The 23,370-nt window shown below is 40.9% G+C and overlaps 2 protein-coding genes and 1 long non-coding RNA gene across 3 annotated transcripts; all 3 read left to right on the forward strand.

Annotated features, from left to right (window-relative positions):
* Positions 1-1,818: 1,818 nt before the first annotated feature.
* Positions 1,819-8,921, forward strand: LOC121642503. The gene is made up of 3 exons (XR_006010901.1): positions 1,819-1,912; positions 8,385-8,580; positions 8,854-8,921. It is a non-coding gene; the product is annotated as an uncharacterized LOC121642503 (long non-coding RNA).
* LOC121642502 lies at positions 3,683-7,836 on the forward strand. Its single transcript, XM_041989278.1, has 5 exons — positions 3,683-4,453; positions 4,866-5,447; positions 5,691-5,834; positions 6,268-6,505; positions 6,900-7,836. The coding sequence occupies exons 1-5, from the start codon at positions 3,755-3,757 to the stop codon at positions 7,559-7,561; spliced, it is 2,325 nt and encodes a 774-aa protein (XP_041845212.1). The 5' UTR covers positions 3,683-3,754; the 3' UTR covers positions 7,562-7,836.
* Positions 8,922-8,947: 26 nt separating the features above from the next.
* LOC121642504 lies at positions 8,948-14,373 on the forward strand. Its single transcript, XM_041989279.1, has 13 exons — positions 8,948-8,985; positions 9,070-9,111; positions 9,266-9,352; positions 10,475-10,567; positions 10,785-10,904; positions 11,234-11,365; positions 11,597-11,698; positions 11,994-12,050; positions 12,183-12,349; positions 12,909-12,973; positions 13,234-13,328; positions 13,505-13,627; positions 14,238-14,373. Exons 3-13 carry the CDS (start codon positions 9,349-9,351, stop codon positions 14,246-14,248), a joined length of 969 nt encoding a protein of 322 aa, XP_041845213.1. The 5' UTR covers positions 8,948-8,985; positions 9,070-9,111; positions 9,266-9,348; the 3' UTR covers positions 14,249-14,373.
* Positions 14,374-23,370: the final 8,997 nt, after the last annotated feature.

Consider the following 23,370-nt stretch of genomic DNA (forward strand, 5'->3'; position numbering starts at 1 on the left):
AGAAAACCTTAAAACTAAGCAGACGTGTTTTTTTCTGATCATAAAGTAGAACATGAAAAAGATCTTAACTTGCAGAACGAAGGGATAAAGTCCCTGCTTTATTACAAAAATGGCTGCTGAACCATTTCTGATAACAAAAAAATCACAGTATAGTGGATTCTGGATTTTCTAGAAATGGAACAATAAAGTTCAGCAATGAATTGTTAATATCAGGACATGCAGATGGATTTATAAAATAATTAAATATAAACAGGTAGTTCATTATTATCTGACTGCTTTTTTTCATTCATAAAGAATAGCAATGTGCAGTAAGAAAAAAAATGAGCATTTAATGTTTACAAAATATCACAAAGCCATATTAATTTCTAGTGATTTGAATAAAGCTTAATTTTTTAAACAATTTTTACAAAATAAATATTAAAATGGCAATTAATACTTTTTGAAGCCCATTGTCTGCACTTGTAGGTCTAATTAATCTGCTGCAGTACACAACATGCTTCCTCTGTTAACATGAACATAATACTAGGTGAATGTACGTGTTATGTGGACTTAGTGCTGCTGAGAAAGATGCAGACCAGAAACACCTGAAGAAACTGAGCGAAACGGCTTTAAAGACAAGATGCAGTATTGCAGAAAGAGAATCAGCAACTTCCGGGTTACGGAAAGCCGACAAATTAAATTTTAAAGTCAAGTTCTGTCCTATTTTAACCTCTAGCAATCTTAACATCAAATCAAGTGTAAAAACAGCCTTCTTTTGTTTTAGATTTATAAACGAATTATGAAAAAACAAGCTGATTTATTTATATTTTGAATTTCGTTTTAGAATTGAACGAATGATACACGGATTAGTGATCTATTTTATTTGGTTTTTGACATAGCAAACAAAAAAATTTCCTGTGTATATTTCAATATTATGCTCAGATCACAAATGCAAATTGAAAAATTGGACCACAGGACTTGATTGGAAATAACTGGTTGGGTTTACGTGACCCAGAAATTTAGTCAAGAGCATTAAACGTAAGCTTGATAAACGCCAGGATCGATCAATCAGGAGGAGAGGCCAGTCAGCCCCATTAGCCATATCTTCATGAAATGTTTCTACATATGAGTTGTTATAATTTGTACTATATGCTGCACACGTGAATGAAGACTCGGTGTGATGTTGTTTATTTGCTAGATTCTGTAAAACAAACACATGGCAATGAATCAGTGTCGGTGTTTACTGCTGGCAGAAGCGCTCACTAAAGGGTATCTTCCACTTGTGGCAGAAAAGGTTAACTCCTATTTTCCGATGTGCAACATCTGAGCGCTGCAGAGTGAGTCTGAGATATGGCCTTTTCTCCTCAGATCTGAGCACATAATCTCCTGAGGCTCATTTCTGGGCATTGCAGGATGCCCATTTGCTGCAATATGCATGAAAGTTCGGTGTGTGTCAACCCGCTGTTGAACAAGTCCGGATCAAAACAGTGTGGTTCCAGCGCCACCATGGTAGTCTACTACCTTATCTGAACCATAACTACTGTGCACAGAGCCATTTCCCGGCTCAAACCGTAAACACAAAATGTTTGATTTTGTGTCAGTGTATTGTCAAAGTACTCTTGAACTCAAATCATATCTATAACTTTGCATTAAGTTAACGTCTTATTAAGAATAACTGAAATAGTGACTTATTCTAACTTCCCAAACCCGATGCCCATTGTGGTGTGCTTGGGTACAATTAAAATTTCATTGTCTCACTGTATTTGATACTTAATGTCATTACTGCCCAAAACTCCCACGACTCATGGTCTCCTGGCTGTTACAGGTTTTTGATTCCTCGAGGGAAGCAGGTGGAGAGTGAGGCTCTGAGGCTGTCAGACGGTGAGACGGTGAGGCTGATCAGAGCCTGGAGCAGGACAAACAAACAATTAAGGTGAATCTTCTTTGAATTACAAGCTCTACGTGAAAACCCCTGCATCATTGTCAAAAGATGGCCTCAAATTATCTTCAAAAATGGAGGAAGGTCAATACCATAGTCAACAAATTAGCTGAGAATGAGAGTGAAGATGAGTTCATGGATCAGGTTTCAGATGTTGAAGACATTCTGGGTGAGGAAGAGATCCAGTCAGTGGATGATGGCATGGATCAAGAAAGACAGAGTGTATATTCTGACTCAGAAGATGAACAAATGGAAGAGCCAGCTGAAATAGCCAATGAACACTTGGATGAAAATGGATTGGATCTATGCAGTGACTTGGCAGATTGGGCAGTGACCAGTAATCAAACACACAAATCTGTCAATGCCCTCCTCCAAATTCTTCGAAAATATGGGCATGATTATCTACCCAAGGACTCCCGGACACTTCTCTCCACTCCAAAAGTAGTTCAGTGCCAGGCAAGATGTGATGGAGAGTACATTTATTATGGGCTAGAAAGTGGAATATGCCGCATACTTTTACAATGCCCAGCTTCCACAGAAGACATTGATGTCCTTATTAATGTTGATGGTGTACCAGTGTTCCGATCTAGTGATGCTCAGTTCTGGCCCATGTTGGCAAAGGTGGATGGATTTGAGCCTTTTGTCGTCTGTCTGTTCAGTGGCATGGCAAAACCACAACCACTGGAAGACTACGTCAAAGACTTGGTAGAAGAGATTATGAGGCTTAAGGAAAATGGAGTACAGCACAATGGAAGAGTTATACAAGTGCATATAAAAGCCTTTATATGTGATGCTCCAGCAAGGGCTTTCCTAAAAAAAATTATCTACCACACTGGATACTCGAGCTGTGAAAGGTGTGAAGAGGAAGGTGAATGGTCGGGGAAAGTAGTGTTCAACAGTAAGGATGCATTCACAAAAAGGACGGATGAAAAGTTCAGCCAGATGGCCTACAAAGGAAAACATCAGAATGGGGAGACGCCTCTGATCAGAGCAGGTGTCCCATGTGTCAGCTCATTTGTGCTCGATTATATGCACCTAGTTTGCCTTGGAGTAGTGAGGCGCATCCTATATTACTTATGTCGGACCGCTAACCCTCGTAGACTCCCTCCAAGACAGAGAGCTGAACTCTCCAATAGAATTGTTGGATTGAGGAATGCAATGGTTAGTGATGTAGCCAGGAAGCCTAGATCCCTTCATGACTTGGACAGATGGAAAGCCACCGAGTTCCGACAATTTTTGCTGTACACTGGACCTGTGGTGCTACATGGAATTGTGGACCCAGATTTGTACCACCACTTCCTCTGCCTTACAGTTGGAATGTCAATCCTTCTCACAGCAGATCGTGATAGAAGAAATCAATTTCTGCCTTATGCAGCTGAGCTCCTTAATCATTTTGTGGTCCACAGCGCAGAGGTGTATGGAGACAAATTCACTGTCTACAATGTACATGCTCTCAAACACCTCCACGAAGATGTAGCACCAGGGTTCCCGCGGGGTCTTAAAAAGTCTAAAAATGTCTTTAATTTAAAACTTAAAATTTAAGGCCTTAAAATGTCTTAAAAACGACAAGATTTTCATCCAAGGTCTTAATTTTAATCTTGTCAAGTCTTAATTTTTCATTAATATTCATTGCAAGGAAGCGTTGGCCGCATAAAATGAGAGTAAAATCAGAAGTTGATTCTGCATTATCGGTCTTTCAAAGAGGCTTGGATAGCTACCGGTGTTGGTACGTCACATGGCAAATAACACCCAATCTCGCGATAACTGCAGGTCTGTTTGACGCCATGTTTCAGATGCCTGCGCATTCAATCACTTCGGATTGTTATCGCTAAAAACATGGGAAAGTGTGTTTTTAACGAGGCCTGGCTTGAAAACAGCGATTTTCGCCGCTGGTTGCAAGCAGTTCCCACCAATCGATACGAAGCTCACTGTAAGCTTTGCAAGAAGACCATCCAGTTAGGGACTTTAGGTGTGAAAGCGCTGGAGTCTCACTCCAAGGCGGTCAAACACCAGCTTGCTGCGAGAGGTCTTCAGAAGGCTCAAGCTATGACCCAATTTTATACGCCCTCTTCTTTGTCAGTGCCCGGTCCCTCCACACTCCAGCGCAGTGTCACTCCCTCTTCGTCTGCTGACCTTCGAGCTACATTCGGTTCCACTGAGACATCCAAATCGGAGGTGCTTTGGATTTTGCATTCAATTACAAAACACCTGTCATACAACAGCAGTTCTGATATTAGCAGCATTTTCCAGACAATGTTCCCCGATTCTAATATTGCAAAAACCTTTACATGTGGACCGAACAAGATTGCATATATAGCGAGATTTGGTTTGGCAGACTTCATCAAGAAAGAGCTGACACGCACATTAACCGGTCCGTATGTGTTAATGTTTGATGAAAGCCTCAGCGCAACCACAAAATCCAAACAGCTGGATCTGCATGTACGGTTCTGGAGCAATGGAGAGGTGCAATCAAGGTACATGGGCTCTCAATTCATGGGCCATGGGACAGCAGAGGACCTACTAAAACATATAGAAGTAAGTCAAAATTAATTTACTAATGTTTCCCTCTGGAACAATAAAGTAGCTAGCTAGCTATGTATGACACATTTTGTGAAAACATGTCGTGCCTTTGTTTTTGTTGTTACCATTTATCTTTAGCATGGCCTTTAAAAAAGTTGGTTTCATTGGGATATTAAATTAATAATGAATGAGATGTGATGGGGTTAGAAAAAAAAAACATTTTTTTTGTGTGTGTTCAGGAAGAGGGTGGCCTGGTGAAAAGAAATTTCTCAGACTTTCTGTAATGTGTTAATTTTATAATTCAGTCATGTCACCAGGCAAGGTTGTAGTTCAGTAAATTCATGTTGTTAAATGCATAAGATGTGTCTGTGTGGTTATTAATGACTGATGCCCATATATCTTTTTATTTCTCTTTATTTTCAATAAGGAGTCAATGCTTCAATTGGATCGCAGCAGGCTGGTTTCAGTCTCCATGGATGGGCCCAATGTCAACTGGAAGCTTCTGGATCTACTCCAGCATGACCATGCAGAGAAATATGGGGGTGCACAACTAGTGTCTGTAGGCAGCTGTGGTCTCCACACACTTCATAATGCCTTCAGGGCCGGATTTTCAATGTGGCACATAGATAAAATTTTAAAGGCTATGCACACTCTTTTCCACAATACCCCAGCAAGGAGGGAGGACTACATACAAGTCACAAAATCCACACTCTTTCCTAAGCCATTTTGTGGCCACAGGTGGCTTGAAAATCTCCCAGTTGTTGAGCGGGCTCTGGCAGTCTGGCCAAATCTTATGCTGTATGTGGAGGCTGTACACAAAAAACAGCTCCCAAATCCCAAGAGTGCATCTTTTGACACTATAGAGGCAGCAATAAAGGATCCCCTTACCATTGCGAAGATGCACTTTTTCATGACTGTAGCCCGGACCTTTCACCCATTCATGAAGAAATACCAGACTGACGAACCTGTGCTGCCTTTCTTTGGCAAAGACTTGGCTCAGTTGATTAAGGTGATTACAGTATTTGGTAGTATCATCTATTGGCTTAAGTGTCTCAGCATCATTCATGTTTGTTTATTCATCTGGCAGGTGCTTCTATTCAATTTACATAGTCAATGTATTTACCACTTTGTTAGTTGCTTTATTTATTGAGTTAAATACTTATTAGCATTAGTAGAATTAGAATACAATAAAGTCAGTGTGCACAAGAAAAGAGAATTGCATAGGCTAATAATGCTTTTTGTCTACTAACAGAGTCTACTGAGACGCTGTGTCAAGAGAGAGGTCCTGCAAGACATCACTCCCCTTCAACTCACCAAGCTGGATCTGGCTGATAAGAACTTGTTCCTCCTCCCACAGAGGATCGACATTGGTTTGGGTGCTGAGGCAGCTCTCAAGGTATCATGGTTGTCAGAGTGATGTGTGGAGTTTGATTAGAAAACACTGGACTAAATTTATTAAAACAAGCCAGATGCTCAAACACCCTCCTCATTTTTAATGTGTACAACAGGAAGAATTTTAGCCATTTGTTATGTTTGAGATACCTCAGATACATCCATGAAGAAAAATATTTTTCACCTGCCTGCTTCCTTCTTTAAAGCAGTGCATTTTGGTTGCTGCTCCCCACAGTGATGCTTAGAGCCACACAGATTAAATTTAATAAGCAAATAAGTTTCTGCTGAGATATCCCAAACGCAGCAAGTGGGGACCTCATTGCATGAAGTCACACAATTGGACAATGATGTGACTGCATGTCATGTGGTAGTCTTAAATTAAACTTCCTTTTTGACATCACTGACATATATTTTGTATCATATATTCCCCTGTCCAGGACAGCAAAAGTGCAGAGTTAAAGGTCCTTGAGTTTAGGAGGGATTGTGTACAGGGACTCTCAAGCATCGCAAGAAAAGCACAGGAGAAGAGCCCCTTGAAATATGCAGTTGTTAGGCAGATGGAGTGTCTGGACCCGTCTCTCATGTTCAGGAACCCAGACAAATGCAAGAATCAGATGAAGTCTCTCGTTCAGACATTCCTGAAGGACAAGCAGCTGGCAGGAGGTGTAACTGCTGGTAGGGACAGTTTTAGAAGGGGTTATGAACCAAAGTGTGAATACCATGCTCAACTATCCTCAAAAATTTTTTAGACGTAATGCAGAGCATTACCTTTTTAGTTGCAAACGTTTGCTCTATATGACCCCTTTCTCATCTATCAGGGTTTAGTTTAGCATGCATGTCTCACACTTTGTCATTCCCTCTTCTAATGGTCCTGCACCTGTTCTGTGTGCAGTGGCTCGTATGTCTTGAATAAGTTCCATAATTCTAAGTAGTTTTTTGTTGTTATTGCAGTCACTTAGAGATTAAGAGTTGGTTTGAGTCTCATTGCCTGCAGGGGTGTCACTATGTTCAGCCATGACTGTATCCGTTTACATATTTGACTTTTCTTTTTTCACTCACTTTATTGTAGGGGAGGCCATTGTCCAACAATTTGAATCTTTCCTGTCCGTTGAGGCAAGGAATGAAGAATTTCTCGACTTCCAGCCATTTGAGAAACGCCTAGACACCTTCCTGCATGGGAGATTAAGCCGGCCTTACCCAGCTGCTTGGGATTTTTGCCAGAAGTTGCTGCTGCTTTCACATGGCCAGGCCTCTGTTGAAAGGGGCTTTTCTGTCAACAAGGAGGTGGAGTCTGAGAACATGCAAGAGGACACAATTGTCACACACAGGCTCATATGTGACTATGTTGCAATGCATGGGGGTGTCACACAGGTTCCCCTCACCAAGGAACTCATGGCAGCTGTAGGTGCTGCCCGGTCAAAATACAGACTCTTTCTGGACCAGGAGCGAACCAGAAAAGAAAAGGAATCCCAGAGCCAGAAAAGAAAGCAAACTGAGGAATCTTTGGAGGACCTTAAGAAAAGAAAAACAAGCTTGGAGGAGGTGTCTGTCTGTCTTGCCAGGGATGCAGATGCCCTTGCAGAAGAAGCCGAGGGCAAGGCTGGCTCCAAAATGGCTCAGCTTCTCTCAAAGTCAAATGCCCTGAGACGGGCGTACAAAGAAAAACTTGCCCAACTCAAAAGTGTTGAAACTGAGATTGATGCTAAGAGGGATGAACTGAGACGAATGTAGGGTGATGTTGTATGTAGATGCAGTGTGGTAAAGTTACTTTGTTAAGACACTGGTTAAGAAGATAACTGTTTAAATATTTTCAGTTTTATTATTGAATTAATTAAATTTGTTTTGTTTAATGTAATCTTCGATAAGTAAACAAATAAGAAAAGTTTTGAATTTCTGGGATCATTTACATGTTTCTGGATGCGTCGTGTTGGTCTAAAATTTCATTCACAATGGCCTTAAAAGGTCTTGAAAAGGTCTTAAATTTAACTTACTAAAACCTGCAAGAACCCTGTAGCACACTTTGATTGCTCATTAAATGATATATCTGCTTTCCCCTTTGAGAACCATCTTCAAACAATCAAAAAGCTTGTGAAGACCAGTCATAACCCATTGGTGCAAGTGGCAAAGCGTATAGCAGAGAAAGCGTGTTCACAAAAAAGTAAGAAACTGAAGCAAAGGCCACTGCCGTCTGTGTCGGTTAAGGGAAGAGACGGCTGCTTTCTGCTCAAGGACGACAGTGTTGCATTCGTAACAGAGAAAAGAACTGATGGAACATTAGTTTGCAATGTGATTCCAGATCGTCGAACCTCCAACCTCTTTGAGAAGCCTTGCCAGTCAAAACTTCTGAACATTGCTTTTGTTCGCAGTATCCACGGCATGGCTAAAACACAGCTACTACAAAGCCAGGACTTGAAAAGGAAAGCTGTTTGTCTACCACACAATGGAGGCTATGCAATCTTCCCTTTGTTGCATGAAATTGAGTAAATCACTAAAACACTTTTTTAAAATATTTTTTTTTAATTTTTATTCACTTGCAGTTCTTTATACATTACAGACAATGGTTTATGCAAAGGCTGTTTGGCTTGAGGGTGACAAACAGTTTGAAGGTGTCATCCCAAAAAACTGGATACAGGAAGAAAAAAATGTTGTTCGATGGCCAAAGAAAAGTGTGCATTCAGCCCATAAAAAAAAGATGGACCCAGAGGTTGACTGGAAAACGTTCCCACTGGTGAAAATAAAGACAATATCAGGTATGTCCTTTTCATTTTTTATGAAGCATAAATAAACTACTGCTGTAAAAAAGCGAATTCTGAGTAAAAGGTTGTTTGGGCATTTGGTGCATCTTTACAGATGACCTTTTGGGAAATGAAAGCACATCCGGTCAATTTGTTGTAGGTTTGAGTATGTTGTGTATCTTTGTCTTGTAAAGAATTATGGGGAGTGAGTCATGGTTGAGCTGCTTTGCTTGAGAAAAGGTTCTAAACATTCTGTGAGGAATTGACAGTTGGTCATGTCTTTTGTAGACAATGAGAAAGATTGTGAAGATTATAACTACACTTCATCAGCCCAAACTGACCATGAAGGTTCCACCATTGTGCCAGAAGGAAACAGGAAGCGACACGTTAAGAAGAGGACATATGATGATTTTGTTGATGGTAAGTGTATAAATGTTCTCTATTTAAATATGTTATATATTGTTTCACTTGCAAAAAGTAGGCTAATTTAAATAACAATTTTAGGACAATCAGAAGATGATGTCTCAGTGGCTGTGAAAAAGACAAGTGAGTGGATTTACATTGCTTGAATCTTATGGAATTCTGATTTTTTTTTTTTTTAAGTTTTTTTTTTTTTTCCAAATAATGATTTTATCAGAAGATATTGCAAACAGTGATATAATCTGTGATGTGAATACTATTTTGACTATTTCATATCTAGATAATACAGATTTGCACGCATATCCAAAGCCTCCTGAAATCCAGAAGAACAAAGCTTCTGCTACTATTGATCAAAACACTCCTATGGGTAAGTCAAGTGGGCTACCACGATAGAGCAGTGTTCAGCAAAAACGGAAAAAATTGTTGGTATGAATCAGGTGTGTCAAAATATACTGCTATTAATAATAATTTTTATATTGATATTGTCTTCAAAGTGCATTATTAGATTATGGTGGTTAAGCTTCACTGCCTTCTTCATACATACTTATTCCACATTCTTACTCCATCTGAACATTTCATCCTCCAAACTGGGGGCAGTAGTGAAACTACCAGTAACAAAATGAATCTGTCAGCAGAGTCAAGAAATGTTTTTATCTCTTCACTTGTGTAAATTATAGCTAAACCAGCACAAAAACTATTTCCAACATAAACCAGCATTATCTGAACAGATGCATTACAAACCCAAACAAAAAGCAATATTTGCATTTTGAAACGTAAAACGCCTAACCTTTGAACTATTCACTTCAGTCCAGTATAAGGGCAAGGAATTGTGGGTAATGTGGGGAGATTCTACACTTTGCCTCAATCCCCTTGCTCTGATAAAGTTTGAGAGGAGAAAAGGGAACAGGAATCATACATAGTCAAAAAGGACAAATAGTCCCCTGTCTATAACCATTGTGAGTGTAGATGAGTACAGATTTTGTCTGTTACTGGTGATAATCAAAGAGGCCGGTGAAGTCTGAGAGTCTCTAAGTTCACACAGCAGAAATCTTCTGCATCTGCCCAGAGAGCAGCACTCTGTACAGGTTACAAATTGTAGATAAATATCCATTTAGTGCCTGTTTTTAAATTGACCAGGCTCACATTTATGAATGCATTGTTGAAAAAACAGACTTGAAGCATAAATCAACGCTTAGGTTGCAAAACACACAGCTTACATTGCACTAGCAGGGATCCGCAGCTTACAGCTACAATGATGAGAGCATTAAGCAAGTCCGTTTCCATTTCTCTGTAGTTAGTGCAACAATATCACAGCATTGTATTCTGTTATCATTATCTGATCTTGTCAACTTGAACTCCTTGGCCTGGTGTACATAATCACACTGTATATACAGTAAAGTTATATATGATTTGAATTCAAAGTTAGTCGGGTCATTTGAATTGATGTGAAATGTAAGCTTCATACACTGCATTCGAAATGTAATTACAGAATCCACCATGGATAATGACGAGTTGACCTGGAGTAGACAGCTGCCAAATTCATCCTCAGAGGACGCTGAAAGTGAACATGACATTGGACATGGTAAGATGTGTTGTATGGCAATCATTAGGCTTTTGTCACACATGCAAATGTACTAGTGGTGAATGTCTTGGCTTCTTGTCTCTTATGTAACCTGCAATTGGAGCCATTGCTTTTATACTGACTGCCAGGATGGTTACAATTAGACCATTGCTGCCAAAGATGATTGCAGCCGTGCTTGTAGACACATGTAAAATTAAGTGCCATGTCGGTGTTACAGAGCAGTCAAATTCTAGGAGGGAGCGTTCCAACTGCTCCAGTCAACGCTCAAGTTATGGAAGTGATGGAGGGCGCTCCACTTCTCTGGGCTCACCTCCTGGACATTCCTTTCCCAGAAGTGGTAAGATAATCAACTTGGAAAATGTTGTTGGCAAACATTTATTGGGGGGGGGGGTTGACAATTTCAGTGTTTAGCTGACTACTGTGAGTTTCCAGTTTTCAAAAAGGACATTTATGATGTGTTTTGTGGTAGAAACAAAACACACTATTACAGGGTTCCTACAGTCACAAAAATCATAGAATTAGAAAATAGGTATTTCTAGGCCTGGAAAAGTCATTGAAATTGATCTAATGCACAGCACTTTCTTCTCAGTTCAGTACTTAATCAAAGCATTTTTCGGTCTTCATGTTCCACACATGCGATGTGTTACAGTGTTACATGTGTTACAGGGCCGTTAAGCTTGAGGGAGCGCTCCAACTCCCCTGATCGCGAGTCAAGTCATGGAAGTGATGTAGGATGCTCCTCTTGTCATTCTCAATCAGCAGTGGGCTCAACTCCCAGATGTTCATCTTCAAGATATGGTAAGAATAAACTTTGAAAACGTTGGCAATTTTTTGGGAAGTGGGTGGAAGTAGGTAGAAACAAAGTCCTACATACCCTGGAACAGTCATGGAATTAGAAAATTGTCATTTCCAGACCTTGAAAACATCAGGGAAATTTATTTCATGCCTGGCTTTTCCCTAGTTCAGTACTTAATTGTTGAAAGCATTTTCCTGTCTTCCTGTCCCACATGTGCCATGTTGGTGTTACAGGGCCGTCGAGCTCTAGAAGGGAGCATCACACATCTTCCAATCGCCGAACAAGTCATGGAAGTGCTAAACATGCCAACCCACGACACTCAACATCAGGACATGGTAAGATTGAACAGTTCTAATCTCATCATAACTAGGGATGTTCCTGGCGACTAATTTACCTTTTAACTCAATGAAAATTTTAATCAAGAATTTTGGGAACAGTCACTGAATGAAGTGGTGGAGTATTCTGGATTAGCAACTATGGGAAGCACCAAGCAATTAATGAGGATATTTTATCACTCAGATCACTTATCCAACCCAAAGCTCAATGTCATCTAGTTCAGAAACTAATAGAAAATTTAAAAACAATTTAATGAGTCCAGCTAGAATATTAAGTTCAAAATGTTTGTTTCAGAAACGCCAAGAGCTCCAACTGACAACAGCGTGGATATATTTCCAATGCCCACGGCCAGTAAGTACTTAATTTGTCTTGTTTACTGCTACATTTTTATTTTGAATATGCTCATTTCGTGCATGATCATAGTAATTTTAGTTTCATATAATGTAATTAATATTCTTTTGAAATGTCTTCATACCATTTTAGAATTCCAGAAATGTGTTCTCAAGAAGCTTGTGGAGCTGACAGAGGAGGTAAAGCGCATTGGGTGTGCAGAACCCAGTGCTTCAACTTACCATGTTCGAAGAATGGAGAACATGGAGCAAGTTGATAAGTTGGATGAACTTCAAAATAATGAAGCAAGAGATCTTCTGGTAAGATATTATTTCATGAAACAGTCATTTCTGATGGCAATCTGCTATCCCAAATGTGGGCGACCATGTCATTTTGCTATACCGCTAAATCTCAAATGGTGTCTGGGTAGATCTCTGGATCAGCTGGAAAACCCAGACAAAGATATCTCTCTTTTTGTCACTGAAGAAATCAAAGCCAAGCTTACTGATTTAAATCTCAAAACTAGGTTGCCACAACTTTCAGTTTTTACAAAAGACCTATACAGGAGGGTCTAATTAAGGAAAGTGCATATATGCTTGTCCCACCAGATAGGAGGAATTTACACATTCTTATTAATATAGAAATAGGGACCCATTCTATGTTTGGATATTATTATGAAAGCTGTAATGAGAATTTGAAAATGTTGGTGATTTTCACTCAGCATAGATCTACCATCACCAGCCATACAAAGTAGATCTCGTGCCCCAAAAGGTTGCCCACCCCTGTGCTAGCTGGAATACTGCTAAGTTTTAAAAGTATAGGATTCAAGGGCTATAAAGTGTCTGTTACAAACTAAAAATATTCACTCTTTTCACATAGATTTCCCAGTTAAGTAGGGTTGGAGGTAAAAACACGAGGGACTGCACAACAAAGATTTTGGACAGGTAAATCTCTGTACCTCCCTCTATGCCTCGTTCACTCCCCATTTCAATCTTTATTTCCCTCACTTCTTTCTTATTTTCATCTTTCATCCTCCCTCTCTCCACCTCAATCCCTCCCCCAGCACACAATCCCTTTCTCCCTCTATTTCCTTCTTTCCATTTCCCTCTATCCCCCAAACCTCACCTCTCGTCTTTCCCCAGCTCTTAAACAACACAATAATTTGCCCGATTAAGTGTAAAAACCTCATGTGGAAATTTTTCAGGATGATGACAAACTCCCTCATGTCCCAATTCAACATGAAAGGCCATGGTTCCAAAAGGGCATTCCAACCGACAGCCCTTTACACCATTATAACCGGTACATATTAGGAGTTCCACAACTTCAAATTTTTTGCAAAAAGATTTTTCTATCAATACATTTGAAATTCAGCATCGTTGATGTAAATATGTGTATACATTTTTTTTTTTGTTCATTTGATTGTATTGTGTAATTAGGAATAAACAAATGTTGATTACATTTCTTTGTCATTGCAGCTGCTGTCAAAAAGTGGGACAGCAAAGCCACAGACCACGAAATTAAACATGGAATGGCAGAACATTTCAAACATGCTCCTGGGCGGTCTGGTGGCGGAGGCTATGTTCAAAGAAACAAAGCAGGTGTGTCCACAATAAGTGAAGGAGTCCAAAAAAATGGAAGTCAGCTAAATGTTAGACAGATTTTTGTATATAGATATTGTCATGCACTTGTGTGTTTTAGTGTGCCTGATATGCAAAGCACAATTGCACACCAATTGTAATTCCCAATATATTTTTATTCTTCCCTCCAAAGTAACAGTTATGGTCTTTAAGCTAGGAATTTTGAGAGGTATCTGCTTCAAATTAACGAAGCTGGTGACCGGGTGCTGCATGTTTATCTCTGGGCCCAGCAATCACTTGCACCCAGTGACTCAGCAGTCACTAGGCAGAAAGGAACAAAGGTGACTGATTGGCCTCAGTGACCCACTGCTATTAATTAGTAGGCCTATGGGTAGTATTGGGATGTACATCAATGATCAAGCACACCAAAATTTCTATGAGAAATTTTTCTAGTATTGTATGGACATTTGTCGGGTGACAAACACAACTCCAAATGAATGATACTGTTGCACTGGGTGTGTAAATAAGTGATGCAAATGCTGTTTAGAAAAGATAGCTCAGATTTTAAATACACAATGAGTGCAGTTCATGTCCAAATGTGATGAACTAAACATAACTTGCCTATTTGCAGTGCAACACTGAGGAGGGAAAAAGGGATTGTTACCGAGTTCATCAGTCCACATCAGTTTTGTTGTGTTTTGTGGCAGATTTTGCAAATATATGAAAGAAGTTCAGTCCATGTGAGAACAATAAATGTTTTATTGGTACTTTTTTGTGAATTGTCTTAATTTTTTAGGGTAAAGATTCAGTCTTGAATTCATGATTAGGCTATATATTTTATTATATCCTCATTTATTATGAATATATAATAGGCCTAATGAATATATATATAATCATTAAATCATGGTTGAAATTATTTTTAATTTTTAACCAAATTTAGACAGCAGAGGGACGTTTTCATAAAGACGTCTCTTCAACGAGGTGAAAATGACGTCTTTTCACCTTTCACTTTTCAACCAAATCTAAATGTTGTTTCAACATATGGAGATGATGTCTTTTCAACGTCTTTTCAAAAACTTTAAAATAACCACTTTTCAACTAAATTTAGACAGCAAAAAGACGCCTTCACAAAGACGTCTTTTCAACGACCTGAAAATGACGTCTTTTCACCTTTCACTTTTCAACCAAATCTAAACGTTGTTTCAACGTATGGAGCTGATGTCTTTTCAACGTCTTTTCAACCAAATTTTGCTGGGTGGGAAGGGTTTGTTTTTACTATAGGAACATAATATGGATCATGTACTTAACATTTACTCTGAATAAACTTACTCATGATCAGATATTCTGGTACATCATAGGTGCTCATGAGTTTACACCCCAGTACAATGTGAATTTCTCAAAGAATATAAATTATAAGATTCAAGTAAGGGCGTAGAATTGGGTAAGGACGATAGGGACATGTCCCTACTAATATCCAGCAACTTCTTGGTTGTCCCTACCATTTCTCGTGGTACAGGACAGCTGAGAGTTACTGCGCACTCTTAGCTACAGCGCTGCATTAAGCCCCGCCTTATAAACAGTTTAAACTGTTTTGATTGGCTCTACGCTGTGTTTCTTGCTACATGATTGGCTGTCACTACTGTCAGTCACTCTGTTGAAAAAAGCTAGCACTTTTTGCTAGTATCAGCGGCGCTAACGGTGGTTGCCTTCAGTCAGAACTTAAGGAGCAAACAAAAACGGAGGAGATCAGGAGGTATTTTACAGTGAGTCCACGTAAAAGTTCAAGTTACAAATGGATTATTTTCCAACTGCTTTTGTGTCATGAATGATGGTGATAACAGCAGCCACTTAGCCAAAAACCTGTTTCCTCATCATGAATCAATGTGTTATTTTGTCAGGTGACAGAATCAAAGCTGCAGGTAGTTCAGAGAGAGGAGGATGAAGGTGAAGAGGAAGGTGAGCTTTACTTCTTAGAGATGTGACTTGATCTACGTATTTGAGTGATATCTAATGAAAGTGTTTATCTGACCTTCAATATTTAGCCATGACTTCACATAATATAGTACAGCCTAAAAATAATGTTTGGTACAGATAGCTGCAAAAAATAAAAAAAATAAAAAGTACCATAATAATTTTAACACGGGTTGCAAATAAAATGAGAAAAAGTGAAAATAATGACGAACTTTTCCTCTAACATTACAAACTATGCAAGTTGCAATAAGTCAGTGCTCACATAAAGATTTTATTATTCAAACTCATTACCGCTATAAGGCTGATGATCTAGTGGTTTATCATGATTAAATATAAATATTATATATAATAATTATCTGCTAATGGTGACATTTCCCTTCATAGTTTCATTAAGTTGATTAATAGAAGTAGTGAATTTCCTGTAGCGAGGTATTAAAGAACATTTCTGTTTAAGAAAGTAGTTTTCACCGTAGTGTGGACGATATTGATGTGAAGCTTCATCACATAAAATCCCAGAAATCATTAAGTAAATACCAGATCTTAATGTCGGTCACTGAATAGAATATTGTGTATTATAAACTCATGAGTGAGTCAGTCATAACTGCAGTAAAACGCTTGTCATCCAGAGGCTCTGCAGACTCATTTTAGATGGATAAAGTGCATTCTAGTGCAAGGATGGAGGTGTGTGTGTGTGTGTGTGTGTGTGTGTGTGTGTGTGTGTGTGTAAGAAGTTGGGAATCTTTAATGTGTGTTGCTGTTGAGGGTTGGATGCATGTGTGTGAGTACTGTCGGGTGTAAGTATCGGACTACAGGGGGCTGCTGCTTCCACAGCTCTGGGGAAGAAGCTGCCTCTGAGTCTGTCTGTGGTGGTTTTAATGCTCCTGTCCTGTCCGTGGATGCAGAGAGGACCTGGTCCTGGACCTCCTGGAGGCTATTAGGACCTCCCTGGTCTTGTTGATAAGAACCAGATTGTTCTTGGAACAGCATTCTGTGAGACTCTGGACCTCTTCTCTGTAGTGGTCTCATCATTGTTGGATATCAGACCCACCACGGTGGGATCATCTGCAGACTTCCCAGCCGTGTTGGTGGGTGGATGGCAGAGCAGTCCTGTGTGAAGAGGGCGGGTCGAGCACACAATCCTGCTGCTTTCCAGTGTTGAGGATCAGTGGTGAAGATGCTGACCTCCCTATCCTCACCACCTGGGCCTGCTGGTAAAGAAGTCCCTGATCCAGGTGCAGAGTGATGCTGGCAGACCAGGTTGTGGAGCTTCAGGGCCAGCAGGTCCAGAAGAACGGTGTTAAAGGCTGAGCTGAAGTCCACAAACAGCTTCCTAACACAGGTATTGGGATGCTGCAGGCAAGTCAAGGCCGTGTAAAGAGCTATGGAGACAGCATCCTCCGTAGAACGGTTCCCCCTGTAGGCTGACTGCAGGCTGTCCAGGTCGGCAGGGATGGTATTCTTGATGTGCTTTAGGAGGATCTGCTGGAAACACTTCATGATGGCAGACAGGAACTGTGGAAAGCTGCGGGGACAGGTTGAAGATGTCCAGAAAAACTCCTGCCAGCTGGTCTGCACACGAACTTAGTGTCTGACCTGACACCTGATCTGGACCTGCAGCCTTGCTGATGTGGACCCTCCTCAGGGTGGAGGTGACTTGGTGCAGCTTCAGGGTAAGAGGCTGAGTCTGCCTGTGGCTGTGGAGGGTGAACAGAACTTCTGCTTATTGGAGTGTCGAAGCCTGGAAGAAGCTGCTCCAGGTGTCAGACAGAGTGGGGTCGTACTGACCTGCTGGTCTCTGGGCTCGGACTCTGTGATGGTCTTGCTGCCTTTCCACATGTTACGTGTTGTCATTGACATGCTCCTCATTGTGCTGCTTGTACCTGAGTCCTGCCAGCTGGAGGCCCTTTTCAGGTCTTTGCGGGACCTGCTATAAGCCAGTTTGTCTTCTGCTCTGCAGGCTGAATCTTGGGATTTTAGCAGGGACCGAACTGTGCTGTCCACCCACGCTTCTGAGTGGGGAAAACCATGACTGTCAGAAGTGAACATAGGACAGCACAGACGGCGTGATTTCCTCCAGATCAGCGTCCTCTTTGAACCCTCCCCAGTCTGTGTGCTCACAGCAGTCCTGTAAGGCCGAGGAAGCCTCCTCAGTCCAAACCTGGTTCTGGTGGTGGGTTTGGTCCTGCAGATCAGAGGTCTGTAGGCAGGGATCAGCTCCACAGAAATATGGTCTGACACCCCGAGGTGAGGAGCCTTGTATGCTCCTGGAATGTTACATTACACTTGTTCAGCCCCAGGTCTTTTGAGTCTAGCCCCGGCAGCAAAAACCAATAAGTTTTAATAAATCGCAGTATATAGATGCTGTTAAACTGCTGCCTGCTCCTCCAGTCGCTTCGCTGCATTATTTCTTTGCAAATGAGAACTGGTTCTCAAACATTTTTTTACCTGGTTAAATAAAGGTTAAATAAAAAAAATAAAATTATTTCTCAACAGCCACAGACTCTGACACACACTCACTCATCCAGAGCAACGCTGGGCTGAGCAGGGCTGGACTGTGGGTTGGAGGGTCTGATTAGCCCCGTCGCTAACGTCAAATGACATTACTGGGTGTCAGATTACAGTACCAAAGTTTTCGGATTTTAAGGCGCATTAAGCGAAACAAAATCGTCAGATAACTCAAATTTCATTTAACTTAGAAAAAGACACACCTTGGTACATAAAAGCACATAATTCAGACATTCACAACATAAGAAAACACATGGCAGGAGGGAGAGGGGTCTCTCATTGCAGCTAAGTGAGGACGCTGCTGAACTCAAGCACATCCAATCAACCTGCCGCCCGGGAGTGGAGGGAGGGGGGAAAGGGACAACCAAGCCAGTGAATTTATGGGGTGGTATATATATATAAAAGATGGACGGAGCCTCCGTGACGTCACCTGTAGGTTTCTGAAGAGTAAAAGTGAAGCTCGTTGGGCAGTTCCTACCATTGCCATCTTGGTAGGGTCACGCGTGTCGTCATTCCCAGAAAATCCAAAAATGGGCAAAAAGGTGGAGCTGAGAGGGCGGCTGTGAAGGTGGGGGTGGATGATTGACAGCCATCAAACTCTGAGCTGCCTGTAGCTAAGAGCTAACCGAGCTAACCCCGAGCAGCGGTAGGTAACCAGCTCATGGAGGTAGGTGGGCTTTTAAACTATTATAAGTTACAGCTCCTTTTTAAATCAAAATGATAGTTTCCTTATGTTTTAAATAAAATGAACCATTCTCTTTCACAATGAACACAGTGGACTGATAGTTTCCTCCTACCTCCTTCCGCTTCCAAGGGCGGTAAGTCTGAGCTCTACCAGCTAGCAAAATGTCTTCCACACACACCTGCAGGGACAGTCCTTCCACATGAAATACAAACACTAAAAAACCCAGAAGCGACCCACAATTAAATAACTTCTCACAAGTTTCAACACAGAATACGACATGTACAGAATTAGTTTGCATACTTTACCAACTCAGGAGCAATGAGAGCAATGAGGAGGAGCGGGGAGTCTCGTGTCAGTCATAACAGGAAGCAGTAACAGTAACGGAGTAGTAGAAGAAGAACAATGCTCTTCAAAGTAAAAGTGCAAAAATGCATCATTTACCATAAACAAAATTAACTGACATTTACAAGAGTTAAGATAAGACTCTTAGTGGCTGGAGAGATCTCAGGGTTCAGGTATGATGAAGATGCTGGATTAGCCGTCGATGGGGGGACGTCACTGAGAAAATCTGCTGAAGTTCTGTAGTACATTTTTAATAAGTTAAATGTCTGTTTAAAAGTCATCCAGAAAGTTGGTTCTGTCTGCAGAGAGAGGAAAGCCAGAGCGCGGGGCGACCTTTCACACCATTAAAACATGACTTGGCTGTAATAAAAACAAAAGATTTATACAGGTGAGTGTAATAAGCAGCTTGATGGCCAGGTGTGGTCTGATTCCTTATCATTATACAACAGGTAAATGAGATTAAGAGCTAAGAGCTGAATTTGTATTTGAAGCATGTTCAGAAATGTGAAGATGTTCATAACAAAGCTGAAAAAACCAATACAGACCCATCAGAGTAGCTTAAACCTCGCAAAAAAGGGATGATCTGAGAGCTCGCACAGCCTGTTAAAGCCTGTTTGCTCATTTTCTTTAGGTGTTTCTAGTCTGCATCTGTCCCCAAGTCAACATAACACACACCTGACAATGACTTTATGTCCACGTTAACAGAGGAAGTGTGTTGTTGTAACCTAATGCTTTCACCGATTAATTACAAGTGCAGAAAAAAGGTTCGCTGTAATCATAAAACGGTATCAACCATCTTGCAGCTTTACTGATTTGGCTGCTTGTGTTTAGACTGTAACGTGAGATTGATATGATTTATTGGTAATTTATTAAATAAACTCCAATTTCCATTCATTTTCATGACTGAATTATTAACTGCTACAGCTTTTTATTAAGAGGAATTTGTGTGAATTTGTGTCAAATATACATGATGCTGGCTTCTCTTGAGGATGTTCAGACTTTAAATAAAGATTAAATTATTCTTTTTAGACTATTTCATCTGCATGAAAAATAGAAATAGAGGGACAGATAACACCTAAAGTAACGGAGCAAAACGGCTTTAACAGGCTGCGCTCGCTCTCAGATCATCCCTTTTTTGCAAAGTAATGCAAAAGTATTGCGTGCTAACGCAAAAGAAAAAAATGATCTGTGTCCCCTGGTGGGCTCCGTATACCAAGAGCCATGCTCCTTTTTACAAATTTCAACAAAAATTATTTTCTTTACAAACACACAGAAAAAAAAACCCACTGCCTTGTGATCACAGGGGTCTCTACAATACTCAAACTTCTGTCTTGTAAGTGGCTTGGTCAACATATCTGCCTTCATGTCACTTGTTGGGCAGTATTGAGGCTTTATTTTCCTATTCTGCAAACATTCACCAATATAGTGATAGCGAATGTCTATGCGCTTGGTTCTTGAATGATCCACTGGATTCTTTGCGATTGCAGTGGCTCGTTGGTTGTCCTCCAGGATCCCTGTAGGCGAAGCATCCATTCCCAGACCGTTCAGTAGTTGTCTCAGCCAGGTAGCCTCTTGACTAAGTGCAAAGACTCAGCTGTTGAGAGTGCAGCTGTAGCCTGTTTCCTGCTGAGCCAGCTCACTGCTCCTCACCTAGTAAGAAAACGCTGCCTGTTGTTGAGCGGCGGTCATCCTGATCAGCATCTGAGGAGCTGACCACAGTTCTACATTCTGACTGTTTAGACCTCAGAGCAAGATTTTCTGCCCCCTTTAAGTATTGAAGAATTCTCTTTACAGCAGTGAGATGCAGTGTTTGATTTGAACTGTGACACAGTACTCACTTCTGGTGCTATGTCCAATCACGTGGTCACTGCAGCATGCAGCAGACTTCCTACCATGGACTGATAGGTACTTGGATTCACAGGCTTACTGACACCTTCATTCTTTTTTTACCTTGACATTAGCATCAGCAGGATTTGCATTATCTATTCCATATTTCCAGAGGATTGTTTCAATGTACTGCAAACAGAGATGCCCAGGATACAGGATAGCTCACCCATGTCTTTCAACTTGCAGCGCTCCTTGAGCACCAGTTTCAGCTAGGGTTGTCACAATGCTTAAATTTCAAACGCGATACCGATACCAAGCATGGTGATTGATACTCAATACTATTTTCGATATTATAGATGGGGAACAAATTTATTCTTCTTTTAACCAAAGTCAGAACACATAAATAAAACAATCCAAACAAAACAACGAAAAAGACATTAACAATGTAAAATGAATGCATCATATTAAAGCTCTGTTAGTTCGGGCACGATAGTTTTCATACAGTCTCAGTGTTGTCAGACTGTTTGCTCACTGTGGCGCAAATAATAAAAAAACTAATACAGCTTCAACCACTAGTTAGTGTCCTGTCATTCACAATAATTCAGACGAGATCAAGTAAACAATAGAACAAACTAGTTAAGATCGTCTGCTTTTTATAACTAGATTATTTCCTCCACATTAAAAGGAACAAACAGGTTAGCTTTTTAAATTATTTTGTCCACGTTAAAGGGAACAGACATCCGACCGTGAGCCAGGGTGTGATCCACCAGTTCATGCTGGTTACGGAGCAGAAGTCTTCTCTTCCTCCTTCATCTCCTGCACTCCCTACCTGCGTGAAGACAATGGTCTCCATCGTTGGTGCTCCGGTAGTGCTGGTTTGTGCAGAAAAAATGTAAGATGAGATTTTTTTCTACGTGTCACTATTGAAATGAGGACATTTCGTTTATAGAGTGGGAAGGATGGAAGATGGGATTCATTGTTTTGGGTGAACACACGGTGAAGTTGTTCGGGTTATGTTGTGCAGCGGTACGGTGGCGCAGAGGTGCAGCGGTACGTTCTGCTGTTACGGTGATGCCAACTGGCAATAAAAAGCAGCATCTTGTGTTCAGACAGCGTTAACCCCGACTCGAGCCCACCACTCCAACTGTATTACAGGGTGTGCAGAATTATTAGGCAAGTTGTATTTTTGAGGATTAATTTTATTATAGAACAACAACTATGTTCGCAATGAACACAAAAGACTCATAAATATCAAAGCTGAATATTTTTGGAAGTTGGAGTGGGGCTTTTTTAGTTTTAGTATCTTAGGAGGATATCTGTGTGTGCAGGTGACTATTACTGTGCATAATTATTAGGCAACTTAACAAAAACCAAATATATACCCATTTCACTTATTTATTTTCACCAGGGAAACCAATATAACTCAAAATTTACAAATATACATTTCTGGCATTCAAAAACAAAACAAAAACAACTCAGTGACCAATATAACCACCTTTCTTTGTGAGGACACTCAAAAGCCTGCCATCCATAGATTCTGTCAGTGTCTTGATCTGTTCACGATCAACACTGTGTGCAGCAGCAACCACAGCCTCCCAGACCCTGTTCAGAGAGGTGTACTGTTTTCCCTCCCTGTAGATCTCACATTTGATGAGGGACCACAGGTTCTCTATGGGGTTAAGATCAGGTGAACAAGGAGGCCATGTCATTACTTTTTCTTCTTTTAGACCTTTTCTGGCCAGCCACGCAGTGGAGTACTTGGATGCGTGTGATGGAGCATTGTCCTGCATGAAAACCATGTTTTTCTTGAACGATGCTGACTTCTTCCTGTACCACTGCTTGAAGAAGGTGTCTTCCAGAAACTGGCAGTAGGACTGGGAGTTGAGCTTGACTCCATCCTCAACCCGAAAAGGTCCCACTAGCTCATCTTTGATGATACCAGCCCATACCAGTATCCCACCTCCACCTTGCTGGCGTCTGACTCGGAGTGGAGCTCTCTGCCCTGTACTGATCCAGCCATGGGCCCATCCATCTGGCCCATCAAGACTCACTCTCATTTCATCAGTCCATAAAACCTTAGAAAAATCAGTCTTATGATATTTCTTGGCCCAGTCTTGACGTTTTATCTTGTGTGTCTTGTTCAGTGGTGGTCGTTTTTCAGCCTTCCTTACCTTGGCCATGTCCCTGAGTATTGCACACCTTGTGCTTCTTGGCACTCCAGTGATGTTGCAGCTCTGAAATATGGCAAAACTGGTGGCCAATGGCATCTTGGCAGCTTCACGCTTGATTTTCCTCAGTTAATGGGCAGTTATTTTGCGCCTTGTTTTTTCAACACGCTTCTTGCGACCCTGTTGACTATTTTGAATGAAAAGCTTGATTGTTCGATGATCACGCCTCAAAAGCTTGGCAATTTTAAGAGTGCTGCATCCCTCTG

The sequence above is a fragment of the Melanotaenia boesemani genome, chromosome 6 (assembly GCF_017639745.1).
Source record: "Melanotaenia boesemani isolate fMelBoe1 chromosome 6, fMelBoe1.pri, whole genome shotgun sequence".
Taxonomy (NCBI): Eukaryota; Metazoa; Chordata; class Actinopteri; order Atheriniformes; family Melanotaeniidae; genus Melanotaenia; species Melanotaenia boesemani.